Source organism: Canis lupus, chromosome 12 (assembly GCF_011100685.1).
Source record: "Canis lupus familiaris isolate Mischka breed German Shepherd chromosome 12, alternate assembly UU_Cfam_GSD_1.0, whole genome shotgun sequence".
In the NCBI taxonomy this organism is placed as follows: Eukaryota; Metazoa; Chordata; class Mammalia; order Carnivora; family Canidae; genus Canis; species Canis lupus.
In genome coordinates this window covers 20544302-20565429 of record NC_049233.1, presented here as the reverse complement: position 1 = coordinate 20565429, position 21128 = coordinate 20544302, and the positions used below count along the sequence as shown (strand labels likewise).

The following is a 21128-nucleotide window of genomic DNA, read 5'->3' as shown; positions in this document are numbered from 1 at the left end:
AAAAAAAACTCCACATATACATATACCCTCACCTACTTCCACATCCTTTTGGGAAAAGTCCAGGACATGGCATAGATTCAAACTAGTTTCTTAAACTTTCAATCACTAGTGCATTTTACAGATATGGCATATATTTTTATAATCAATTTCGTAGTTTCTGCTTCAGTATCATAATCAGAGTTTGAGTATGAATTATCAATCCAATTCTCATTTATCTCTGATAGTAAGTATGCACAGTACCCCAATGATGGCCACTTTTTCCAACTTTGTGCTAACAACCTCTTTAGCACCATTGGTATAAGTGGGATTTTTTTTTTTTTCTTTTTAAGTAGACTATTTTCAAAGTTTATCAAAGAATTTTGTCTGGGTTTTCTATTTGGTTACCCTGGTAGGCTCTCTCCTTCCTTCCTTCTTCCCTCCCTCCCTTCCCTTAATCGCATTACTTATCACTGGAAGTCTAATAACTTCCTTGGAAGTCAGCTGGGAAAGGTAACTGAACACAACAGTATCAACTCTACCCACCATTTCATATAAAGAATGGGTTTGCAATCTGACACCCTAGAGTAGAAGCAACAGGATCAAAATTGCAGATTTTTATTTATTTTTTATTTTTTAAAAAGATTTATTTATTTATTCAGAGAGAGCGAGAGAGAGGCAGAGACACAGGCAGAGGGAGAAGCAGGCTCCATGCAGGGAGCCCGACATGGGACTCGATCCTGGGTCTCCAGGATCACACCCCGGGCTGCAGGCAGCGCTAAACCGCTGCGCCACCAGGGCTGCCCAAAATTGCAGATTTTTGAACTTGAAGGGATTTCATCAACCATTTAGTCCAAATTCCACCTTAAGGATGAGAAATTGAGACCCAGAGAGAGGTAATGACCTTCCAAAGAACATATAACCAGTCAGTGGGAAAACTGGGCTAGAACTCAGCTCTCTTGATAGTCAGTCTGGGGCCTGAAGATAACTGCTGTGGACACTGTCATAATTATGCCTAAAAATGAAACGGTGACTTGGGACAAAATCATTTCTCTTTCAGAATTATTACTGTTCCAGCAAGGGAGAACATTTGCTCCTGAGGAAGAGTTCCCAATCTCTTTAATAATTGAATATTTAAATGTTAAAAATGATTTAGAGTACATAGGACACTAAAATGAGAGAAACAGGTTTAAAACAGAATGCATTTTATCTGAATACCAAATACATCCTGTTAATATGCAGAGGGTGCTAAGAATAGTTTTTTTTAAAGGGAAAACTCACATTGGCGGCAATAAAATCAAAATGGAGGAACTATAATTTCTAATATAACACAAAGGACAAGAAGATACATCAGCATTTTGTAAAGTTCACTTCCAGCATTCCATTATCTGAGGACGTAAAGCTTAATGTAAACTTCAGACACAAGTATTTGGAATCGTCAAAACAAAACAAAACAAAACAAAAAAAACCCTCCACATATATAAAACAAGACACAGTAAATGAAAGAGTGTATAATGATTTATTAAATATCTTTAATGAAACCATTATCTGACAAGTAGAAAACGGTCGAGTTTTTGGTTTAAAAAAAAAAATCCCTCAAACTAGCGTTCATTTTGGAGTGTTTCTGTTGTTTCTAATGTAAAATAAGACACTTCACATTCCAAGTTGAAGATTATCTTTTAAATACAAAGTGTATGCTCTGCCCATTACAGTAGAATCATATGAATTTAGTCTTCAGTTCCTTCGGATTTTCAAAGCAGCAGTAAGACAAGTCTCAGAATCATCATGAGGCTGGATTAAAATAAAAGAAAGGCAAAGAGCAGGTCATGCTTACCTGGTATAAGACAGAGGTTCACCTATTCACCTAACCTGTACTGTTATTAAACTTTGGCTTCCAAGGTTCTCTCTTGTTTCTCCTTGGAGCAGGGGTGATCGCATGATCCCTGTATTGGAACTTCAGACATGGCTGAATTAACCACTTAAAAACATTGATTGACTGAATGAGCAAAATCAGAACTCATGATTCTGCAAATCTGGGATGAACCTTTTTAAGAGAAAGGTTTAGAAAGGAACACAAGTCTTTGATGCGCTAGTAAAGGCAAGTGGCTTGAAAAAAAAGCAAGGAGCAATTCTAGGGTGTTCTTATTACAGTCTCAGCTACTTTCCACTGACTAGGGTCTTCGGGACCCACACTTCCAATTCTTTCATTCATCAAGTATCATACAGCCATAACTGGAAAGTAGTTCCCTGTAACCACATTCCTCCCTGATACCTCCCTCCACCACCAAGTCATAAACATGATGCATAGCCACAGAAGAAAGTTCTATAGAAAAGTAAAAAAGAGGGGCAGCTGAGTGGCTCAGTTGGTTAAGTGTCTGCCTTCAGCTCAGGTCATGATCCCAGGACCTTGGGATCAAGCCCCATGTAGGGCTCCCTGCTCAGCAGAGCCTACTTCTCCCTCTCTCTCTGCAGTTCCCCTTGCCTGTGCTTTCTCTCTGTGTCAAATAAATAACTAAATATTTTTTTAAAAGAGAAAGAAAAGTAAAAAGGAAAAACTTACTCATTGCATTACCACCCAGTGATAAACACTATTAGCAGTTGGAAGCATTGCCTTCCTAGTATTTCCTGATTAGAACATTAAGATATTATAATGCTACTAAATAGTTTTTGAAAATGTGACATGTAATTCCTGCTCAATATTTCATTAAGTTGACAAAACACTTATTGAAACATTTCCTTATTGGTGAGTTTTTAAGTTGTTTCTAATTTTTCAGTTCACGTGTGTTTCATTAGAAATAAAATCGCAATAATCATAGGAAGCAAACTGAAGGTCGCTGGAGGGAAGATGGGTGGGGGGGGGTCAGTGGTAACTGGGTGATGGGCATTAAGGAGGGCACGTGATGTAATGAGCACTGGCTGTTATATAACATTGATGAATCACTGACTTCTCCCTCTTAAACCAATAATACATTATATGTTAATTCACTGAATTAAAAAAAAAAAAAAAAAAGATTGTCTGAGGATAACCCAGGCTCCCAATTCTCTGTTCCTGGTGGGAGAGTATAGCACTATGGACTAGAGCAGGCTTTCTAATATGGACCCTGCGTTGATTCCTTTAGTATTTTAAAAAATATTTTATTTATTTATTCATGAGAGAGAGAGAGAGAGAGAGAGAGAGAGGGGCAGAGACATAGGCAGAGGGAGAAGCAGGCTCCATGCAGGGAGCCCAATGTGGAACTCGATCCCAGGTCTCCAGGATCGTGTCCTGGGTCAAAGGTGGCGCCAAACGAGCCACCCAGGATGCCTGATTCCTTTAGTTTTATTAAATAAAGTATATTTTTATTTTTTTAAATTTTTATTTATTTATGATAGTCAGAGAGAGAGAGAGAGAGAGAGGCAGAGACATAGGCAGAGGGAGAAGCAGGCTCCATGCACCGGGAGCCCAACGTGGGATTCGATCCTGGGTCTCCAGGATCACACCCTGAGCCAAAGGCAGGCACCAAACCGCTGCGCCACCCAGGGATCCCTCCTTTAGTTTTATTTATTTTTTTATTCCTTTAGTTTTAACATGAATTGCATTACAACTCTCTCCTGCCTGCTGAGTCTGAGCCCAGAATCTCTCTGAATTTCACATGGGCCAACTTCTGTTTCCTTTTATTGGGCAACAGTGAACCACAGTCTGCTCAGACTTTGATCTTGTTTCTGTTTCATCTTCAATTCATTAATAAATGAATAAATCTGTAGGATTTTAGCATCTTCAAAAAAAAAGTTGTAATAAACATCAGTCTTTGTATACATTTCATTGTTTCTTTTTATTTCAAAAAGTAAAAATGTATAACGAAGTAAACATATTTAAGACTTAACATAGAAAGGCTGCTTCCAGGAAGAATTAAAAATGTTACCTATAAATTTGTACATGGTAATATGCTTAATCTCATGGATAGAATCACTGGGATCAAATTAAGAGAAATTGGAGGCTCTGTATTTACTTATTTTTTAAGATTTTATTTATTTATTTGAGAGAGAGCAAGGGCACCTAAGAACAGGGGCAAGGGGCAGAGAAAGAGGGAGAAGCAGACTCCCTGCTGAGCAGAGAGCCCAACTTGGGCCTCCAACCCAGGATCTGAAGATCACGACCTGAGCCAAAGGCAGACGTTCAACCGACTGAGCCACCCACGGTGCCTATTTTTTTTTTTTAAATATGGTCTTCCCTTGAATACTCAGAAGATGTGTAGCCTACTATCAGTCTAACATTCTAAGAAAGACTGACTTTAGATTTAAATGAACACATTTACTGTTTCAGATGAGTAAATCTTAAGGAAATATGAGGCTGAATTTAGTTTTTTGGAAAAAGGTAAGCGGGTGCATGTGATCAGATACTATAGCAACACTGCATGTACTCCAAAAAGGGCTCATGGAAACATCAATACCATGACTGATTGCAGGCATGATATTTTAAAGTTTTACAGTCATGCTTATTGTAAAAAAAAAAAAATTACTTTGACCTTTCAAGTTAAAACTGACTCTTGCCAAAAAGCACTGCAAAATGATGGCAGAAGAAAGTACAGATCAAAATAGTTTTTCTTACCTTAAACCTGCAACTAGCCCAGCTGGCATGATTTTCTTAGATCTCTTATACCTTACACCCATTATGGTGGCCAGGAAGAAAGCTGTAACTAAAAATCAAATCAATGCATGAACCAGAGTTTCAAACACATTATCAATGCTTGCTTGTGAAAAAAAAAAAAAAAAAAAAAAGACATTGTTTCAGCTTTTTAATATAATGACTATTATGTATAAGTATCAAGTTGCTATCTTCTTAAAAAGATAAAGTGCTCTTAAAAGACTTTATAAACTAGCTTACTGAAAATTTTTCTGAGTTAACAAGCACATTAAAATCCATTCCTGAAATATCTTCAAAAGAAAAAGCCTTGTCTAACTTAAATTTCTATTTGTAGAAACTCCTGAAAGGCTAGGACTGTGTCTAATTCAACTTTTCTCAGGAACACTAGGCAGTACGTCTGGATCCACAGGAGACATCCAATAAATGCTCATTTAAGTGAAAGTAAATAATCAGTATCTTTTTTTTTTTTAAGATTTTACTTATTCATGAGAGACACAGAGAGAGGCAGAGACAGAGGCAGAGGGAGAAGCAGGCTCCCTGTGAGGAGCCCCATGTGGGACTCAATACCAGGACCCCAGGATCACACCCTGAGCCAAAGGCAGATACTCAACTGCTGAGCTACCCAGCCACCAAATATCTTTTTTTTTTTTTTTTTTTTAAGTAAGACCTGATGAATAAAAAAATACTAGGAAAAAAGGCTGTTTTTTAATTTGCAGCACTGCATTTTGAGAAATTGATGCCTGGAGACTAAATAAGAGTATTAATAACATTAAATTCAGAAGCATCATACCAGCCTTTTAGGAGCTGAACCAATATGGAGAATGAGGCTGTTTTATGTAAGAGCTTAGGGTGCTGATGTCACAAATTCAGAAAAGCTTTCAATGAAAAATCACTTGCTGATAGAACAAAATGACAATAAACATATGTGAACTACTTAAATGCATGTGAAATAAAAAACCCAAAATATCCACCTCTTGCTGATTTGTTTCTTCTTTTGACACACCTTTACTCTTAAAAACTATCCCCAGTTCTATTTCAAACACGTCATGAAAAAAAATACAACACTGTCTCCTTCTCTCCCTCAAAGACCAAACTGATACAATTTGTCTTCATTTGCATATTTTTCCATACATACGCAGGCCTCTTTGATTAATAGTCAAATTCAATAGAGACAATTTCCAAACCTTCACCAGATTTCAAGCTAAAAAGAGCCAAGCAGCCTGGGCCTTTAAACACATACAGGTTTCCATTTTTACTGGGGACATTCCCCTACCACGCCCAACAAGGGAAGAAGCTAAAAAAAAAAAAGGTCAGCCTTGGTTTTCTAGATTAAGTCTTAAGGCAAAAAGAGGATCTAAAAGCTGCTTGTGAATTAAATAAAATAATGTGAGCTGTCTCTTGTTAGGTATTTTAATAAGCAAACACAAAAACTATGCTTATATGAGCTTAGGGGAGTTAGCAGAAAATCTAGGCATAATTCCTTAACTTTTCTAATTTTATTTTTATTTTTTAAAGATTTTATTTATTTATTCATGAGAGACAGAGAGGGGGGTGCAGAGACACAGGCAGAGGGAGGAAGCAGGCTCCATGCAGGGAGCCTGATGCGGAACTCGATCCCAGGTCCCCCAGGATCATGCCCTGGGCTGAAGGCGGTGCTAAACCGCTGAGCCACCCGGGCTGCCCTACTTTTCTAATTTTATTTTATTTTTCTAGTAATACGTTTCATAGAAATGTTCTTCTGTGTTTGAAGGCCTGGGAGCAATATCCTTGTTTTTGAGTGGGCCTGTCTAGAAAGGAACAAAAATTGTGTTCATTCTCAACGCTGGCATATCCACTTGCCATGTGACTGCATGTTTTCTAGTATACCTAGGATAGGGTATCAAAAAAGCCACTCCAAAGGTTCAATGCTTCATAACTGGAAAAAATGTCTTACTTACACAGTGACAGTTTGACATCTCGCTTGTCATTGGAGACACGGTAAGCTCCATAGCCAGCCAAAAATCCAACAAAAAGACCAGCGATCAAAGATGGAAGACCACCTGGAAAGAAAAAAAAAGGGGGGGGGGGCTCAGAAAAAGAATCTCCAAATGAAAGGAATTCCTTCCAATCCTTCCAGTATGATACATGCACCTTCAAATGTTTATCTACTCGAGTACTGTAGACAAAGTCCACAGGCTACTTAGACAAAGCTGAATTATGTGTCAGCCGTTTCTAAGTTATGACTGGTCTTTGCTGAGCTCTAAATGCAAGGCAGAGGAAACACGAATACATAGCAATGCAGGTGTTAGATACAGCTTGAGTGAATAAGAAAGCCTGCCTGGTGGTAGTGGTTTTGACTTTGATTGCATGATCTTGGACAATCAGTTGACTTCTTTACACCCCTCTTGTTCTTTTTTTTTTTTTTTTCCTCTTCTTGCCTCTGTCTTTTTACTCTGAGGCTGTGATAATAAAAATAGGATGCACTGATATTTAAGCTCATAGAGGTAGAAAGAGAAGTCCTGTGCCAACCGAGTGATGGTTTGTCCTGAATAATTAACAAAGCTTCCAGCCTCAAGATGTCAGGACTCAGGGATGAATGGTGACTATACTGAGCAATGGGAAGAGCCAGGGCACTGATCCAGCCAGCCAGTCGGCCACCCAGTGCACACCCAGCTCCCAGGGCACTGTGCCCAGCAGCAAGTACTTCCTGTGCATTGGCAGTGGGCTACATGCCAGGGACACTGTGAACAAGACACACGCGCAGTTGGTGCTTCATGCAGTTCATTCTATTCGGGATCTATCAGATTGGAATCCCTCTGGGTAGGGTCAACCATCTCTATTTTTTAAATATCTACAGGAAATTTGGATTGTAGTCAGGGTTAAAACCCATTGCAGCAACATGTGTGCATGTGTAGTTGCACACGCAAGCACAGACAGACACACATACACACGCAAACACACAGCAGCAGCAGCATCTGGATGAGAAGCCACAAGCACTGGGTTCTAGTCCTAATTGTTCTATTTGTTGCCTTTGGCTAAGGCACTTAGTTTCTCTGAGTTCTGTCAGTTGCAAAGCAGAGTTAATAATACCATTCATGTCAAATATATAAAGGCTTAGAATGTTACAGTTAGATAATATTAAGTTCCTTATTTTTGGGATGCCTGAGTGGCTCTGTGGTTGAGCGTCTGCCTTTGGCTCAGGTTATGATCGTGGGGCCCTGGGATAGAGCCCTGCGTCAGGCTCCCTTCTTAGCGGGGAGCCTGCTTCTCCCTCTCCCTCTGCTGCTCCTCCTGCTTGTACTCTCTCTCCCTTGCTTGCTCTCTCTCTCAAATAAATAAATAAGTCTTTAAAAAAAAAAATTCCTCATTGTTTCTCCCCCTCCCACAAGTTTTTCTGCAAACACAGCAACATCATCTTTTTTTAAAAATATTTTATGTATTTATTCATGAGAGACAGAGAGAGAGGTAGAGACATAGGCAGAGGGAGAAGCAGAGGGAGAAGCAGGTTCCCCGCAAGGAGGCTGACGTGGGACCCGATCCTGAACCCCGGAATCACGGCCCCAGCTGAAGCCAGATGCTCGACTGAGCCATCCAGGTTTACTCAGCAACATCATCTTTTAAAAGCATATACCCGGACAGGTCATTCTTCTAATTAAAAACCTTTGGTGCTTCCCAAGGCACTTAGGGAAAAACCTATGCCCACTCTATTATTGGAGGCTTGGCCTTCTTTCAGTTCCCTGAATATGTCAAACTCTTTATTCCTCATGGCGTCTAGACATGCTGTTCTTTGCCTGCACTGCTCTTCCCTGCACTGCTCACCTGGCCAACTGCAGCTCCCCTCCAGATGTCTCTGTAGCTCTTCAGAGAGTCTTCTCTTCTCTGAACGAGGGCCCCCATCATAACCTCCCACGATTCTCTATCATATATTTGTACACTTGTCCATGTATTTAAAGGTCAGCCCCCTGCCTTCCTTGTGAGTACCATCTCTTTTTGCTCACTCATGTTTTCCAGGGCCTGACATGGTGCTGGGTACTTGGCAACACTAGATAAATGTTGACAAAATGCATGCCCGGGCATTCCCTGTTCTGGGTCATGTTTAAGTACAAGACGTCAGATTAGAAAATAGGTAAGGGGATTTAAGCATTTTCTGGAATGCATGACTAGGTCACCTTAATTAATATGTCTTCTCACTTACAGATCTCTGACTCTCTTCTGTACACCCTGACAGTTTCTGCCCTGCTACAATCCTCCCCACCTTATGTATATGGAGGGAGGGGCAGCATCTGCACCCGAGCCTTGGTGAGATGAGACAGCCAAACGGTGGGGATGGGCAGGCACGCCAGCAGCCCACATGACTGAGAAATGGGAAGGCTTCCTGGGAGAATGCATCCTGCATGAGGAAGGAAATGGAACTGTGGGCTCCACCTCGTAAGAAAGACTTGGTTGGTGGAGGGGTGAGGGATCCTGCAAAAAAACTCACTTGTCTATGGTGGGGCTACAAAAAAAGAAGCTCCAAGCTCTGTCCCACACCCCCTTCCTCCAAGTGCCAACCTGGCGGGGGCAGTCTCAAGAAGTTTTCAAAGTGCACTTGGGGGCCTCCCTCCCTCAGAGCAGGACACTTGCCTGACAAGCTCTCCTGTTTCCCTCCTCTCTGGAGGGGCTGCTGTGCCCTGCCCCTGAACTGGAGTAGAAAGATATTAGGCTAGATTCAGCCCTGGTGCAGAAGAAGGCCATCTTTGGCTTTGGGCACTGGCTACTTAGCTCAGAAAAAGCCTCAAAATCATAGTGTCTTCTTGGCTATGCACTTTTCTGGGGACTTGTATGGGAGAGGGATGGGGAAGGAATGAACTCAGAACTCAGTGCTCAGCATCCTGCCCTGCCACTGTGCTCCCAGCAAGAAAGGCAATCTATCAGTCTCTCACCTTGACCCAACCCATGTCTGGCAGCCGGTCTACTATAGGATTCAGATATACTTGTTTTCTTACCAAACACCATTTTGAGGTCCCATCTTTAACCTATCCAACATTGTTCTCAGTAACTGTCCTGTGGAAGGGTCTCCTGGCCGAACTATATGGGATTCATGTCTAGGGAAGCTTTAAGTAAAAATAGAAAGGGCTGATTCACTTTCTACAAAAGTACTAGGACACTGGGGCCACAGGCAGCTTAGAATATAATATGGAATACAAAACCAGAAAAAGGTACTTTGCCCCACTGGCCCAGAGACTCGCCCACTGGCAGAACAGCAGCAGCAGAAACAAGAATATTAAATGCTTCTTCTGGGCCAGGCACGCTGTGAAATGTGTTACATGCATTCTCTTATTTAATCCTGAGTAATATGCAAACGAGGAATTGAGACCCAGAAGTTAAAACAACTCACATGAGTATCTGAGCTAGTAAGTGGTAGTGTCAGGAGCAGAATTTAGCCATGCTTGATTCTGTGGCCTGTGCTCTTAACCTATATTATAGGAGAGTGGGCTTCTTCGAGAACACCTGCCCCCAGAGGCTTCCAGGATCACTTAGCTGGGGGCTCTTGTTCGGAATCCAAGGAACCATATTGTGCATCTGAACAACAGGCACCTGAAATCAGAGACCTTACAGCGAATGTGATTTCATTTGTTCCTACAGAGATTTGTGTTAGAATAGTAATCCTTGCCTCTCCTCTTCTACGCCACTTCCAGCTACCCCAACACACATACACACACACACACACACACACACACACACACTCTTCCTTCTTCTCACGCCCCTAAAACGCAAGCTAAAATGTCCAGATGTGCTTTTCTGTTCTGTAACAGAAATATTTAGACACCTCTGACGATGAACAAGTGTTTCAATAACAATCCTATCAGAATTTTCATCTGAGTCTTCTTTAAAATTGATTATAAAACATCAGCTTTTGAGTAGTGGTTTATAGGTCTTTGATGCCATCATATTTTTCCAACAAATACACATCCATGATGTTACACACATTGAGACAGAAAATAAGAACAACAAACAAAAGTCTAAGTGAATTATAGGTTCTTAGGAATCTTAGAAAATAATCTACTTTAACCCGCCACCCCTCAGGCCCTACAGACACCTGTGCTTCTGGCCTTGGACTTCTTAGTAATCTCTAAGGGATAACTCTAATAACTATATAGATTTGGTTTTTCTTTCTTTTTTTTAAAGATTTTATTTATTTATTCATGAGAGACACAGAGAGAGAGGCGCAGACACAGGCAGAGGGCTGTAGGCACAGTAGCTTCTCAAGGAAAAATAGGGTTTTTCTACAAAAAAAAACTTACGTGAGGTTGACTGGGGAGAGGACAACTAGAATGGAAACAGTACCAGGGGACTCAGCTTCCCTAACCAGGTTCAACGTTGACACACATTTCCCACGGTGGAAATAACAGAATATTAGAGTTAAGAGGCTCCATGCAGGGAGCCCGACATGGGACTTGATCCCAGGTCTCCAGGATCACACCCTAGACCGAAGGTGGCGCTAAACCACTGAGCCGCCAGGGCTGCCCAGATTTGGTTTTTCCACTCAAATTGAAGCCCACTACTTCACAAAAAGAACACTCTTTGAAATATAACTTCATTTTAAAAATTTCATAAAAATTTTTCCTCCAGAGAGGAAGCTAGAAAGAAACATGAACATGAGATACCATGACTAAAAATGCTTCTACCTTAAAACAAAATATAAAACTTGACCTTTCATTTTTTTCCATGAAAGCTTATCAACTGGGGTTGTGTTTTTTTTTTTTTTTTCCACTTTTGGATACAGATGAAGACAACTTCAGATAGGACATCTAAGTTTTTAACCAATTTTCCTTTGCAAAATGCCGTATCAACATAATTCAGGTTTTGATACCAAGAGTATATAAACAAATAAAAATCCTGATTTGATAATATGTGAGTAGCTCAGGAGGTTAAACCAATTAATTATGCAGTTGATGATGACGAGTGAAGAAAGACCCAGACATCTGGGTTAGAATGCTCTATGCCCCTTCCCTCTACAACTCACTTCCATGCATAACATGCTGGTCCTCACCCACCTCTAGGACATCTTTAGCTTCTTGTCTTATTTATAAACCCTCAGATAATCTTAGCACAACCACCAATCCCCAATGAAGTCCCTTTGATGAAAAATATGGTTAAGGCTTACCTCTCCGCTTATATCCCAAAATGCTTCCAAATGTCACAAGGGCCGCATAACCAAAACCAATCAGGTCCATTGGCAAGGTTGCAATTCTAAAGCTGGGGGAAGGGACAGGTTTTACAAAATAAAAAGAACTGGGGGAGCATATATAATATAAAAATGATACGCATTCCATAGAATTATAGAGGTTAATTTTTCTTTTCTAGTTTACTAAAAGAAAACAAAAAGTGCAGAGATATCCATGCTTAATCACTAGTAAATCACTGAAGAATATAATGAAGCCCTGGCATAAAATTAAGTAAGGGATAAGAACAATCTATGGTGCCTCATAGCAGCAGTTGAAACATGTATCTAGGGGTGAGAAGTTCCATTAAAATCCTACCAAGGAATCTATAAGATGTAGGACAAAGTGTGCTGGTTATAGGCTGGAGACATAGTCACTAGCTGGCTGGTGGGCCTTGGATCACGTCCCATCCCAACATCAACTCCCCCCAAACGAGGGGAGTAGATGAGATGAACCCTATAAGTCCCTTGTGGCATTTTAATTTCTGATTCCCAGGGGTGCTTTTGCATCTTAACTCTTTACAACTACACCTCTTCCCTGAGGAAAATATCTTCATATAAGAGGAATAGCATATGAGGTTTCTTTGTAGTTCTACAGTGTTCTCACTGCTCCTCTTTTAGGTTGACCTAAAAGAGTGTTTTATCCTCTAAACAAACTGGTACCCAAACTGACCCAGAAGAACAGAGAAAGGAGTTTTGAGCAGAGAGGAAGCTAGAAGTTACTGTGAGAAAAGGCCTGGGGGGAGGAAATCCTGAAGCCCAGGAGATGATGGCAGTGATCAGAAGGTACCGGTGAAGAATTCTCAACATCCACGGGAAGAATTAAAAGAGGAAAGCTCAGTCGTGTCCACCCCGTGGACAATAATGGGGATGAGGATGTCTGGGAGCAATTACCATGTGCTAGGTACCCTTCTAAAGCCTTACATCGACTCATTTGATTATTACCACAACCTTCTGAGATAAGCACTATTGTTATTACCCCCACTTTGCAGATGAAGAGGCTGAGGCACAGAAAGGGTGAGCAATACTCCCGAGACCACGCAAGAGAACCAAGGTTTCAGACTGAGAGAAGTCTCATTCCTAACCACTAGCAATAATACCTCTAATAATGGAGTTAGCTGGGATCCCTGGGTGGCGCAGCGGTTTGGCGCCTGCCTTTGGCCCAGGGTGCGATCCTGGAGACCCGGGATCGAATCCCATATCAGGCTCCCGATGCATGAGCCTGCTTCTCCCTCTGCCTGTGTCTCTGCCTCTCTCTCTCTCTGTGACTATCATAAGTAAATAAATAAAAATTAAAAAAAAATGGAGTTAGCTATCTGAAGAAAAGTGAGTATATAAAAAAACAAAACACAAAAAATGAATGTTCTTCAGATCTGTAAAGCTCTGGGTCGGTTGCTTCTGTTGGTTTCACAGCTTAAAGTTGTGACCACACTGCACTGCCGTCCATCTGGTGACTTTCCATCTTCAGCCCTGTCAGCTTCTCATGGTCCGTCCTACTTACTGTCTTTCCCAAAGAGTTAATTGAATTCCACAGTGTATGCTTGGCTCCAAACCAGATGCCACTACTTACTAGTTATGTAACATTGGGCATGTTCCTTAATCTCTGTGCAACTCAGTCTGTCTATAAAATGCAGATAATAAAATTATCCACCTTTCAGAGTTGTGATAATTAAATGAGGTAATACTATAAGGTGCCTGCACATACTGAGCACTCAACCGATACTAGCTCCTTTAATAGTGATTATTCTTTCACCATCACACCCATTTTTCAACTTGACATGGGAGAGGCCATAACTATATCAGCCCACTCAGGAAACAATGGGGATAGAGTGAATTTATGGTTCAGGTATTCAATGAATCAAACCATAATCTTACATGTTCTCCTCAACTCCATTAAACACCTGTTTACTGAGTGCCTTCAGTAGGAAGCAAAGAAAAGCCCTCAGATTTGGCTCTGGCCTTCTAGGACACACAGCAGGGCACAGCAGAGAAGGCAGATGTGTAGATGAGCCCTAAGAGGAGACTCATGAGCACCATAATAAGAAGTGGTGCCTAATGAGACTTGGGAGCCTAAGGAAGGATTCCTAGAGCAAATGGGGTCCTGGCTGGGACCTGGGGGAGAGGAGGAGTACGCCAAGTGAAGACAGTGACAAGGAAGGATGTGTTCCAGGCAACAGGGAGAACATGCGCAAAAAACTAGTGGCATAAGAAAGCATGGCATGTTTTCAAATTGACAGAAGTGCAAGGGGGCTGTGATAAGATGGGGTTGGTTAAACAACAGTAACAACAACAACAGGGCCAGGACACTTGTAAGTCCTGTAAGGGAGGCTGAGTTCTGTCTCAAGGGTGGTAGGGAGGAATGAAGGGAGTCTCATAGCCAGATTTAATTCCAGCAAGTAGGGATCCCTGGGTGGCGCAGCGGCTGGGCGCCTGCCTTTGGCCCAGGGCGCGATCCTGGAGACTCGGGATCGAATCCCACGTCGGGCTCCCTGCATGGAGCCTGCTTCTCCCTCTGCCTGTGTCTCTGCGCCTCTCTCTCTCTCTCTCTCTCTCTCACTCTCTGTGACTATCATTAAAAAAAAAAAAAAAAAAAAAAAATTAATTCCAGCAAGTACTTCCTTGCGATGGGAACCGAGTGAAGCAGGAAGATAAGCTAAGCCAGAGATGATGGGGCAGCCTGGCCTGGAGCAATGGCTCTGAGAGAGGTTCAGGGAGCAGAATCAAGAGCCTGGGTGTGGTAAGTGCGCGGCAGGGATGAGTCAGAGATGACTCACCTCTAAGTCTCTGGCTTGGACCACTAGGAGGGAGAGGTAGGAGGCAGAGGGGCCTTGATGCTACTCCCTGAGACAGGGAACACTGGACCAGCAGTAAGCATGTGGTGGCAGCAGGAGGGAGGTCACCAGAAGGGGTGGGACCTATCTAAGACATAGTCTAAGGCACCTGACACACAGTGAGGAAAACACCTTTACACACAGATCTGAAGCTTAAGGAGAGGTCACTCATCATCAGGTAGTAATCTGGGGACCTAGTTTTCTCCTTAAGCCAACCACTTGATGTAAAAGGATGATTCTTTTCCCTCCTCTGACCCTCAGTCTTCTTCTGACTCTCTCTTGGGGCCCCACTCCCTTATACCTGGTGTAGTTACTTAGGTTGAGCTCCCCCACCCTCATTTCCCCTCCCAGCCAAACTCCTTCAGGTTAAGCTCAAGTTCAGTTCATCTCTGCCCTTCCTACATCACCGAGCTCACTGCCATGCAGAAGGCAGGTGTGTACAGAACACTTGCTGAGTGAACGAGTGAGTGAACCAAAGGAACAACGTCTGTCTGAAGGAAGACATTCTGTAACTGACCAACCCTCAATATAGCTCTATTACCAGGAAACAGCCTGTTCCCTTCATCTCCTTACTGAACTGAATATTCTAAGGAGAAAATAAATCTATTTCCAACACTTGCAAGAAGTTTCTGAACTCACAGGGAAACTGCAGACAAAAAGCAATCACCCCTCTTGCTCCATTTCCACGAAGGACCTTATGGCCTGTCCAGAACCACATATGAAAGTGATGCAAGGGGGAGCCGATGTGCGCCTTGCATCACATGCTTTTTCATTGGCAAAGGCTACCTCAGCACTTGGAAAGGCCAGAAAGCATCTTGGGTGCAATGCAGCAAAATGATTTACTGCACCACATAGAAACCCAGGTGACAGGGCCCTCCCTGCGTTGCCCCTAACCCTCCCAAAATTGGGGAACCCACAGAGATTTTCCGTAAGCTACTATATAAAGAGCTACCTACCTCTGTACTCCTTGGGGTCTCGAAAGACCATTTTCCAGTGAAGTCTGGGCGGTACTAGGAAGGTTAAAACTGCCATGTTCCGAGAACCCCATCCCTTCCCCACCTCTCCCCAGCTCCAGGAAGGTAGGAAGGAGACCGGGTGGGAGATTCAGGGCCCCGGAAGGAAGAAGCTCGGGGAATTCTCAGGAGCTGGAAAGAAGCAATCCCTGGGAGAAGCAGCCCACAGCCCCTGAAAGATCCTCCCAAGGGCCTCAGCATCTTTGCTCAAATCTGTGCCTTTACAAGACCATCCAGGAGAGGAAGTTCTCGACTGCGCACAGCTGACTTGCAGCCCTCCCCGCTCCCCGCGGCTCAAAATGCAAAAATGAGGAGCCGGCCTGCGGCCAACCTTGTACCTGAGGTTCGGCAGCGTCCCCGCGGCCAGTGCCTCGGCTCCTGCGCGTCCCTCCCCGCGCGGTGCAGGGGCGGCGGGTCCCGGGCGGGGCCTTCCCGGCGGCGCGCATGCGCCCTGCCGCGCCCTCGCCGCCACCCGGGGCTGGTGTGAGCTGCGCAGGCTCGCAGGGCGGAGGAGGCGCGGCGGAGGCCCGGCCCCTGCTGCGTCCGCGGGGCCCTGGGCGCTGGCCGTGAACCCGGCCGAGTTGTGCTGCCTGCAGCGGGCGGGGCGGGACCGAGGGGCCTCCGCAGAGAGCCGGGCTGCGTGCAGCAGGGGGCCCGGAAGGCACATGGTTTTTTTCACTCTGAGAATCATTCATCCCTCAAGGGACCTCTGGGGGACCTCGCCAGCAACCGGGATCTCCTAGATTCTCGCCAGCAGACTGTCGCCCTTTTCAGTGGGGGCGGGGGGGGGGGGGAAGCTAAGGTCCAGACAGGTATAGTGGTTTAGGTGTCCACGGTCTCAGCTCCTAAGCAGGGTGCAAAGGTTAGGCCGAGCCTGTCGCGTTTCTAAGCTGGAGCTCCCTTGGTGATAGCGCGCTGTCGAGGTGATCGTGGAGATGTGGAGGCGAGATCAGGACCCTGGTTTCAAGCCCAGGATTTGCTGGGCTTCCAGTATGAGAAGGGAGAGGTATAGACAGATTTGAAAGTCAGGTCTCGTCCGGGGATAATCGGATCCCAGGAATGAAGCTTAAGTGGATTTGGGGGCAGCCCGGGTGGCTCAGCGGTTTAGCGCCGCCTTCAGCAAAGGGTGTGATCCTGGGGTCCCGGATCGAGTCCTGCATCGGGCTCCCGGGAGGGAGCCTGCTTCTCCCTCTGCCTGTGTCTCTGCCTCTCTCTCTCTCTGTCTCTCATGAATAAATAAATAAAATCTTTAAAAAAATGGATTTGGAATTGAGCCTCCTGGCCACGACATCTCATCTCATGCCAGGTTTGCCTTCCTCCTCAACTGCATCCAGTAACTCCAACCCGACCCTCTTCCTTATATAGGACAGTCCTTCAGAGGGTGGAAGAAGGCGGTTATCTAGGAGTCATCAGGCAGCTCTAGGAGTGTTGCCCGCCTGTGAATAATAGCAGAGCTTATCAGTATTTTAAGAACCCAAAGAATATAGATTAAATCTCGTGAAACGTGTTTGCTGAACTTATTCCTTGCGCATAAAAGTGCTTCGGGGAACGAACGCGACTAACTTATGAGAAGTCTAAGTCGCTGAAGGTTCACAGGAGAGTTGATGGCATGCACTGGAATGTGGACTCGGGGAGGTGGTACCTGAGGTTTGGCTCTGACGCCCAGCTCTCCTTCCCCACCCCCCCTAATTTAATTAATGGATAGTGTATTATTGGTTTCAGAGGCAGAATTCAGTGATTCATCAATTGCATACTACACCCACACCCAGTGCTCATCACATCAGGTGCCCTCCTTAATGCACACCACCCGGTTACCATACCCCTCTCCAGCAACCCTCAGTGCTTCCTAGAGTTAAGAGTCTCCCTCTCTGTTTTCATCTTATTTGTCCTTCCCTTCCCCTATGTTCATCTGTTTTGTTTCTTTAATTCCCCTTATGAGTGAATCATACGGTAACTGTCTTTCTCCGACTGATTTATTTCATTTAGCATAATGCCTTCTAGTTCCGTCCATGTTGTTGCAAATGGCAAGATTTCATTCTTTTTGGTGGCCAGATAATTTCCAGTGTGTGTGTGTGTGTGTGTGTGTGTGTGTGTGTGTGTATCACATCTTCTTTATCCATTCATCTGTTGATGAACATCTGGGCTCTTTCCATATGTTGGCTATTGTGGACATTGCTGCTATAAATATTGGGATGCACGTGCCCCTTCAAAACACTATGTTTGTATCCTTTGAATAAATACCTAATAGCCAGCTCTCCTTTCCATCCCCTTCTATGCCCACCCTTACCCTAGCCTCCATCCACCCATTCTCCAGACTCCCAGGACACTTTCCCTATTCAGAATACAACTAAAAGCCTTCTCATAATGGTATCTTTACCTGATATGAGCTCTAGTAAATAACTTGCCCCTGGACTTCAGACTTCAGTGCTTGGATATATAAGATGCTGCTCAGACTAGGTGTTCTCAGAGATCCCTTCCACCTGGTCACTGAGGTATTAGAAGCTGAGAACAGTCCCATGATATTCCTTCTCAAGGCATTTTCACCTCAACCTAAAAGAACAACTCTCCCTCATGGGAAATTCCATATTCTTGGAGATGTGGGTTCATGAAGGTTCTTAGGCAAAGGGGCCACTGTCCTCTCAACTCATAAGCCAGCTAATGGTAAGGTTAGAGAACAAGGCAAGAGCACCACAATGCATATTCATCTCTACCTATTTGTCACACTGTCTATTCATGATCCACAGCAGAGACAGATGGCATCCCCTTTGGCAGTCTGGAAAAACACACACAATAAAAAATGGGATTGCCAAGGAAGCCAATTTTACTGAAATACAGTTATTAAATTATTAAAAATTTAAATCTGTGATATAGTAGATGTACTTCTTTACTATACTAAATTACAAGATCTCAGAGTGGGAATAATAATTACCATAATTCCCAAGTAATGCTGCACATAAATGATATGTTGAGGCATCTGTAACCTGTGAACATCTGTGATTCCTAGTGATGACACAGTCATGGGTACTAATCCCATGGTGGTTTGCTGCCTATGAAAGAAATGCTGCACTTTAGTTTGAGGTTAGTGAAGATAGAAATCTCCCCATCCAGGTTCTCAGATCTCCTGATTTCCATCCTCAGTTCCCTTTGGATTGGTGGAACTTCCAATCTATAGTAATACAGCCTTTCATAAATTGTATACAGGTGGAATTGGAGAAGAGGAGAGCATGGTTGAGAGCCTGACTGATGGACAGACAGACTGGTTGCTCAGGCAGGACCTCATAGGATGTTTACCCCTCAGTGAGTGCTCTGTGGATCCTGAGCCTAATCCTTGTTTTCCAACAATGTTCCAAAACTCAGTCTGTAGCAGCTCTTCCAGGAACACCCTGGCTTTGGGAGATTAATTCATAAAAAGCAAAGTCATGGGTGCTGGGTGGCTCAGCTGGTTAAGAGTCTGCCTTTGGCTCAGGTCATGATCCCAAGGTCCTGGGATGGAGCTTCCCCCCACACTCCCTAAGTAGGGCTCCCTGCTCAGCTGGGAGTCTGCTTCTTCCTCTGACCCTCCCCTGCTTGTGCTCTCTCTTAAATAAATAAACGAAATCTTAAAAACGACAACAACAAAAACAAATTGAAGTCAGAAGGGACTTCTTGATTTTGAAGCAAACAAAAAAAGCCTGCTTCAATTTCGTGATCCTTCTCTTCTTCCAGATGCTACAGAGCTACTTATTATTTAGGCCTCTGCTCATCAGTAAAAGAAATTTTGAAGAAACATCTAAATCAGACACCTGCTATGCTAATATGCTGTGGATATTTCAAATACAAACATATACATCAAAATAAAATACATAATGCAAGACTTTATTTTTTTTAAGATTTTATTTATTTATTCATGACAGACACACACACACAGAGAGGCAGAGACACAGGCAGAAGGAGAAGCAGGCTCCATGCAGGGAGCCCGATATGGGACCCGATCCTGGGTCTCCAGAATCACACCTGGCCGAAGGCAGCGCTAAACTGCTGAGCCACCAGGGCTGCCCTACATAATGCAAGGCTTTAAAAGGAGAACATGAATATAAAAGGTTGAACCAGATTTCCTACATTTAGTTAAAAATGACATATTTCTTTCTGTCCCATGGTTCAGTAGACTTTTTATTCTGTCTTCTTTTCCAATAATACTTTTCTGAACTGCTTGCAGCCTTTAGGACATCCTTCCATGAGCTTGGAATGTCTTCAAAAAATCCATGAATTAAGGAAGAACCGGACCTCCCAAAGCTTTCACTGGAAGGATTACAAATAAATTCACCATCCACAGCAAGGGTCTACACCCACCCATCCAATCTGTAAGGACTCTACCTTTGACAGATGTTAATAAATCTACACTACCTCCTTACTGAGATCTCAACTCCAGCCTGACAGTAATAAAACTTAAGACTGGGAGGGAGAAAGGGCAACTTGGCCAGGGTGTAGGCCCTGGGCACTCATCACAACTGGAAGTGGGTTGTTTTTTTTTTTTTAAGGATTTTATTTATTTATTCATGAGAAACACACACACACAGAGAGAGAGAGAGAGAGAGAGAGAGAGAGAGAGGCAGAGACATAAGCAAACTGCAGACTTCCTGCAGGGAGCCTGACGCGAGGCTGGATCCCAGGACCCCGGATCACGACCTGAGCAGAAAGCAGGCGCTCAACCACTGAGCCACGCAGGCACCCCTGGAAGTTGGTTTTTAAAAACCCTCTTACCAGAGTGCAATCATCTATGTCTGTCTTCCTCGGTGCCCAGATGTGACTCTCAAGGAACTTGGCGTTTTGGGGAAAGAGGCTTAGGTCAGACAGTGTATTCCATTCCCACCTGGAGGGGAGGATGGAGAGAGGGAGGACGGTGGGAGGATGGAGGCCCTGGCCTGCACGCGAGGGGCCCAGACCTTGACCCTGCTCCACCGGTTCCCAGCTCACACCTTACTCCGGGCCACCTGCCCTCTCCGCCAGGTGGCTGCAGGACAGCACCAAAGTCCACCCCACAACTCCTGCCAACGCCACCGCCCCTAACCTCGAGTCCTCCTGGTTCTTGCCGCAGTTCATCCCCGGGCCATCCTCTGGGCGCCCCGGCGCGGTTCCGGCTCCAGTGGGAGGTCCCCGGGTCCCAGCTGGAGACTCACTTTCGGGGGTGGCCCCAGTCGGTTCTCCGCCGGGGGCGGGGGGTTCCCATGGGCTGCGCGCCCTCACCTGCTCGCGACCTCCTGGACAGACCCCTCGCGGCGGTGGATGCCGCGGATGCCGGGCGGGCGGCTGGCTCGCCCTCGCCTCGGCCTGGGCGGCGGGCTTTGACCCAGCCCCCACCTGCCGCTGGGAGGTTCCAGTCGGGGCGGGGAGGGCGGAGCCACCTGTGCCGGCGCACGCTCATTGGCTGAACCAGCCTGACACTCAGCCGGGCGCCGGCGTCCCATTGGCCTCCAGAGCGCGCTCTAAATCCGTGGGAACGTGCGGTTTCCCAAGGCGGGGGA

The 21128-nt window shown here is 44.4% G+C and overlaps 2 protein-coding genes across 3 annotated transcripts; both read right to left on the bottom strand.

Moving 5' to 3' along the window:
* Positions 1-1476: 1476 nt before the first annotated feature.
* Positions 1477-16088, bottom strand: TMEM14A (transmembrane protein 14A). 2 transcript variants are annotated; one of them, XM_038554316.1, is made up of 6 exons: positions 15966-16023; positions 15571-15624; positions 11727-11818; positions 6538-6639; positions 4565-4652; positions 1477-1767 (listed from the first exon to the last, which is right to left on the bottom strand). In XM_038554316.1, exons 3-6 carry the CDS (start codon positions 11794-11796, stop codon positions 1728-1730), a joined length of 300 nt encoding a protein of 99 aa, XP_038410244.1. In that variant the 5' UTR covers positions 11797-11818; positions 15571-15624; positions 15966-16023; the 3' UTR covers positions 1477-1727. The 2 variants fall into 2 exon arrangements, with proteins under 2 accessions (XP_038410244.1, XP_038410243.1); XM_038554315.1 differs by lacking the exon at positions 15571-15624 and having other exon boundaries at positions 15966-16088.
* Positions 16089-19543: 3455 nt separating this feature from the next.
* LOC102156452 (basic proline-rich protein-like) lies at positions 19544-21071 on the bottom strand. Its single transcript, XM_038553378.1, has 4 exons — positions 21047-21071; positions 20675-21008; positions 20368-20476; positions 19544-19905 (listed from the first exon to the last, which is right to left on the bottom strand). Exons 1-4 carry the CDS (start codon positions 21069-21071, stop codon positions 19903-19905), a joined length of 471 nt encoding a protein of 156 aa, XP_038409306.1. The 3' UTR covers positions 19544-19902.
* Between the last annotated feature and the right edge of the window lie 57 nt (positions 21072-21128).

Excerpts from the sequence above, each read along its gene's own strand:
- TMEM14A (XM_038554315.1), bottom strand. The coding sequence starts at position 11,796 with ATGGACCTGATTGGTTTTGGTTATGCGGCCCTTGTGACATTTGGAAGC. Across the intron at positions 4,653-6,537 it reads AGATGTCAAACTGTCACTGT|TTACAGCTTTCTTCCTGGCC; the intron begins GTAAGTAAGACA and ends TTTGATTTTTAG. Across the intron at positions 1,768-4,564 it reads GGGCTAGTTGCAGGTTTAAG|CCTCATGATGATTCTGAGAC; the intron begins GTAAGAAAAACT and ends ATTTTAATCCAG.
- LOC102156452 (XM_038553378.1), bottom strand. The coding sequence starts at position 21,071 with ATGGGACGCCGGCGCCCGGCTGAGT. Across the intron at positions 21,009-21,046 it reads ACGCCGGCGCCCGGCTGAGT|GTGGCTCCGCCCTCCCCGCC; the intron begins GTCAGGCTGGTT and ends GCGCCGGCACAG. Across the intron at positions 20,477-20,674 it reads AAGAACCAGGAGGACTCGAG|GTGGGAATGGAATACACTGT; the intron begins GTTAGGGGCGGT and ends CCTCCCCTCCAG.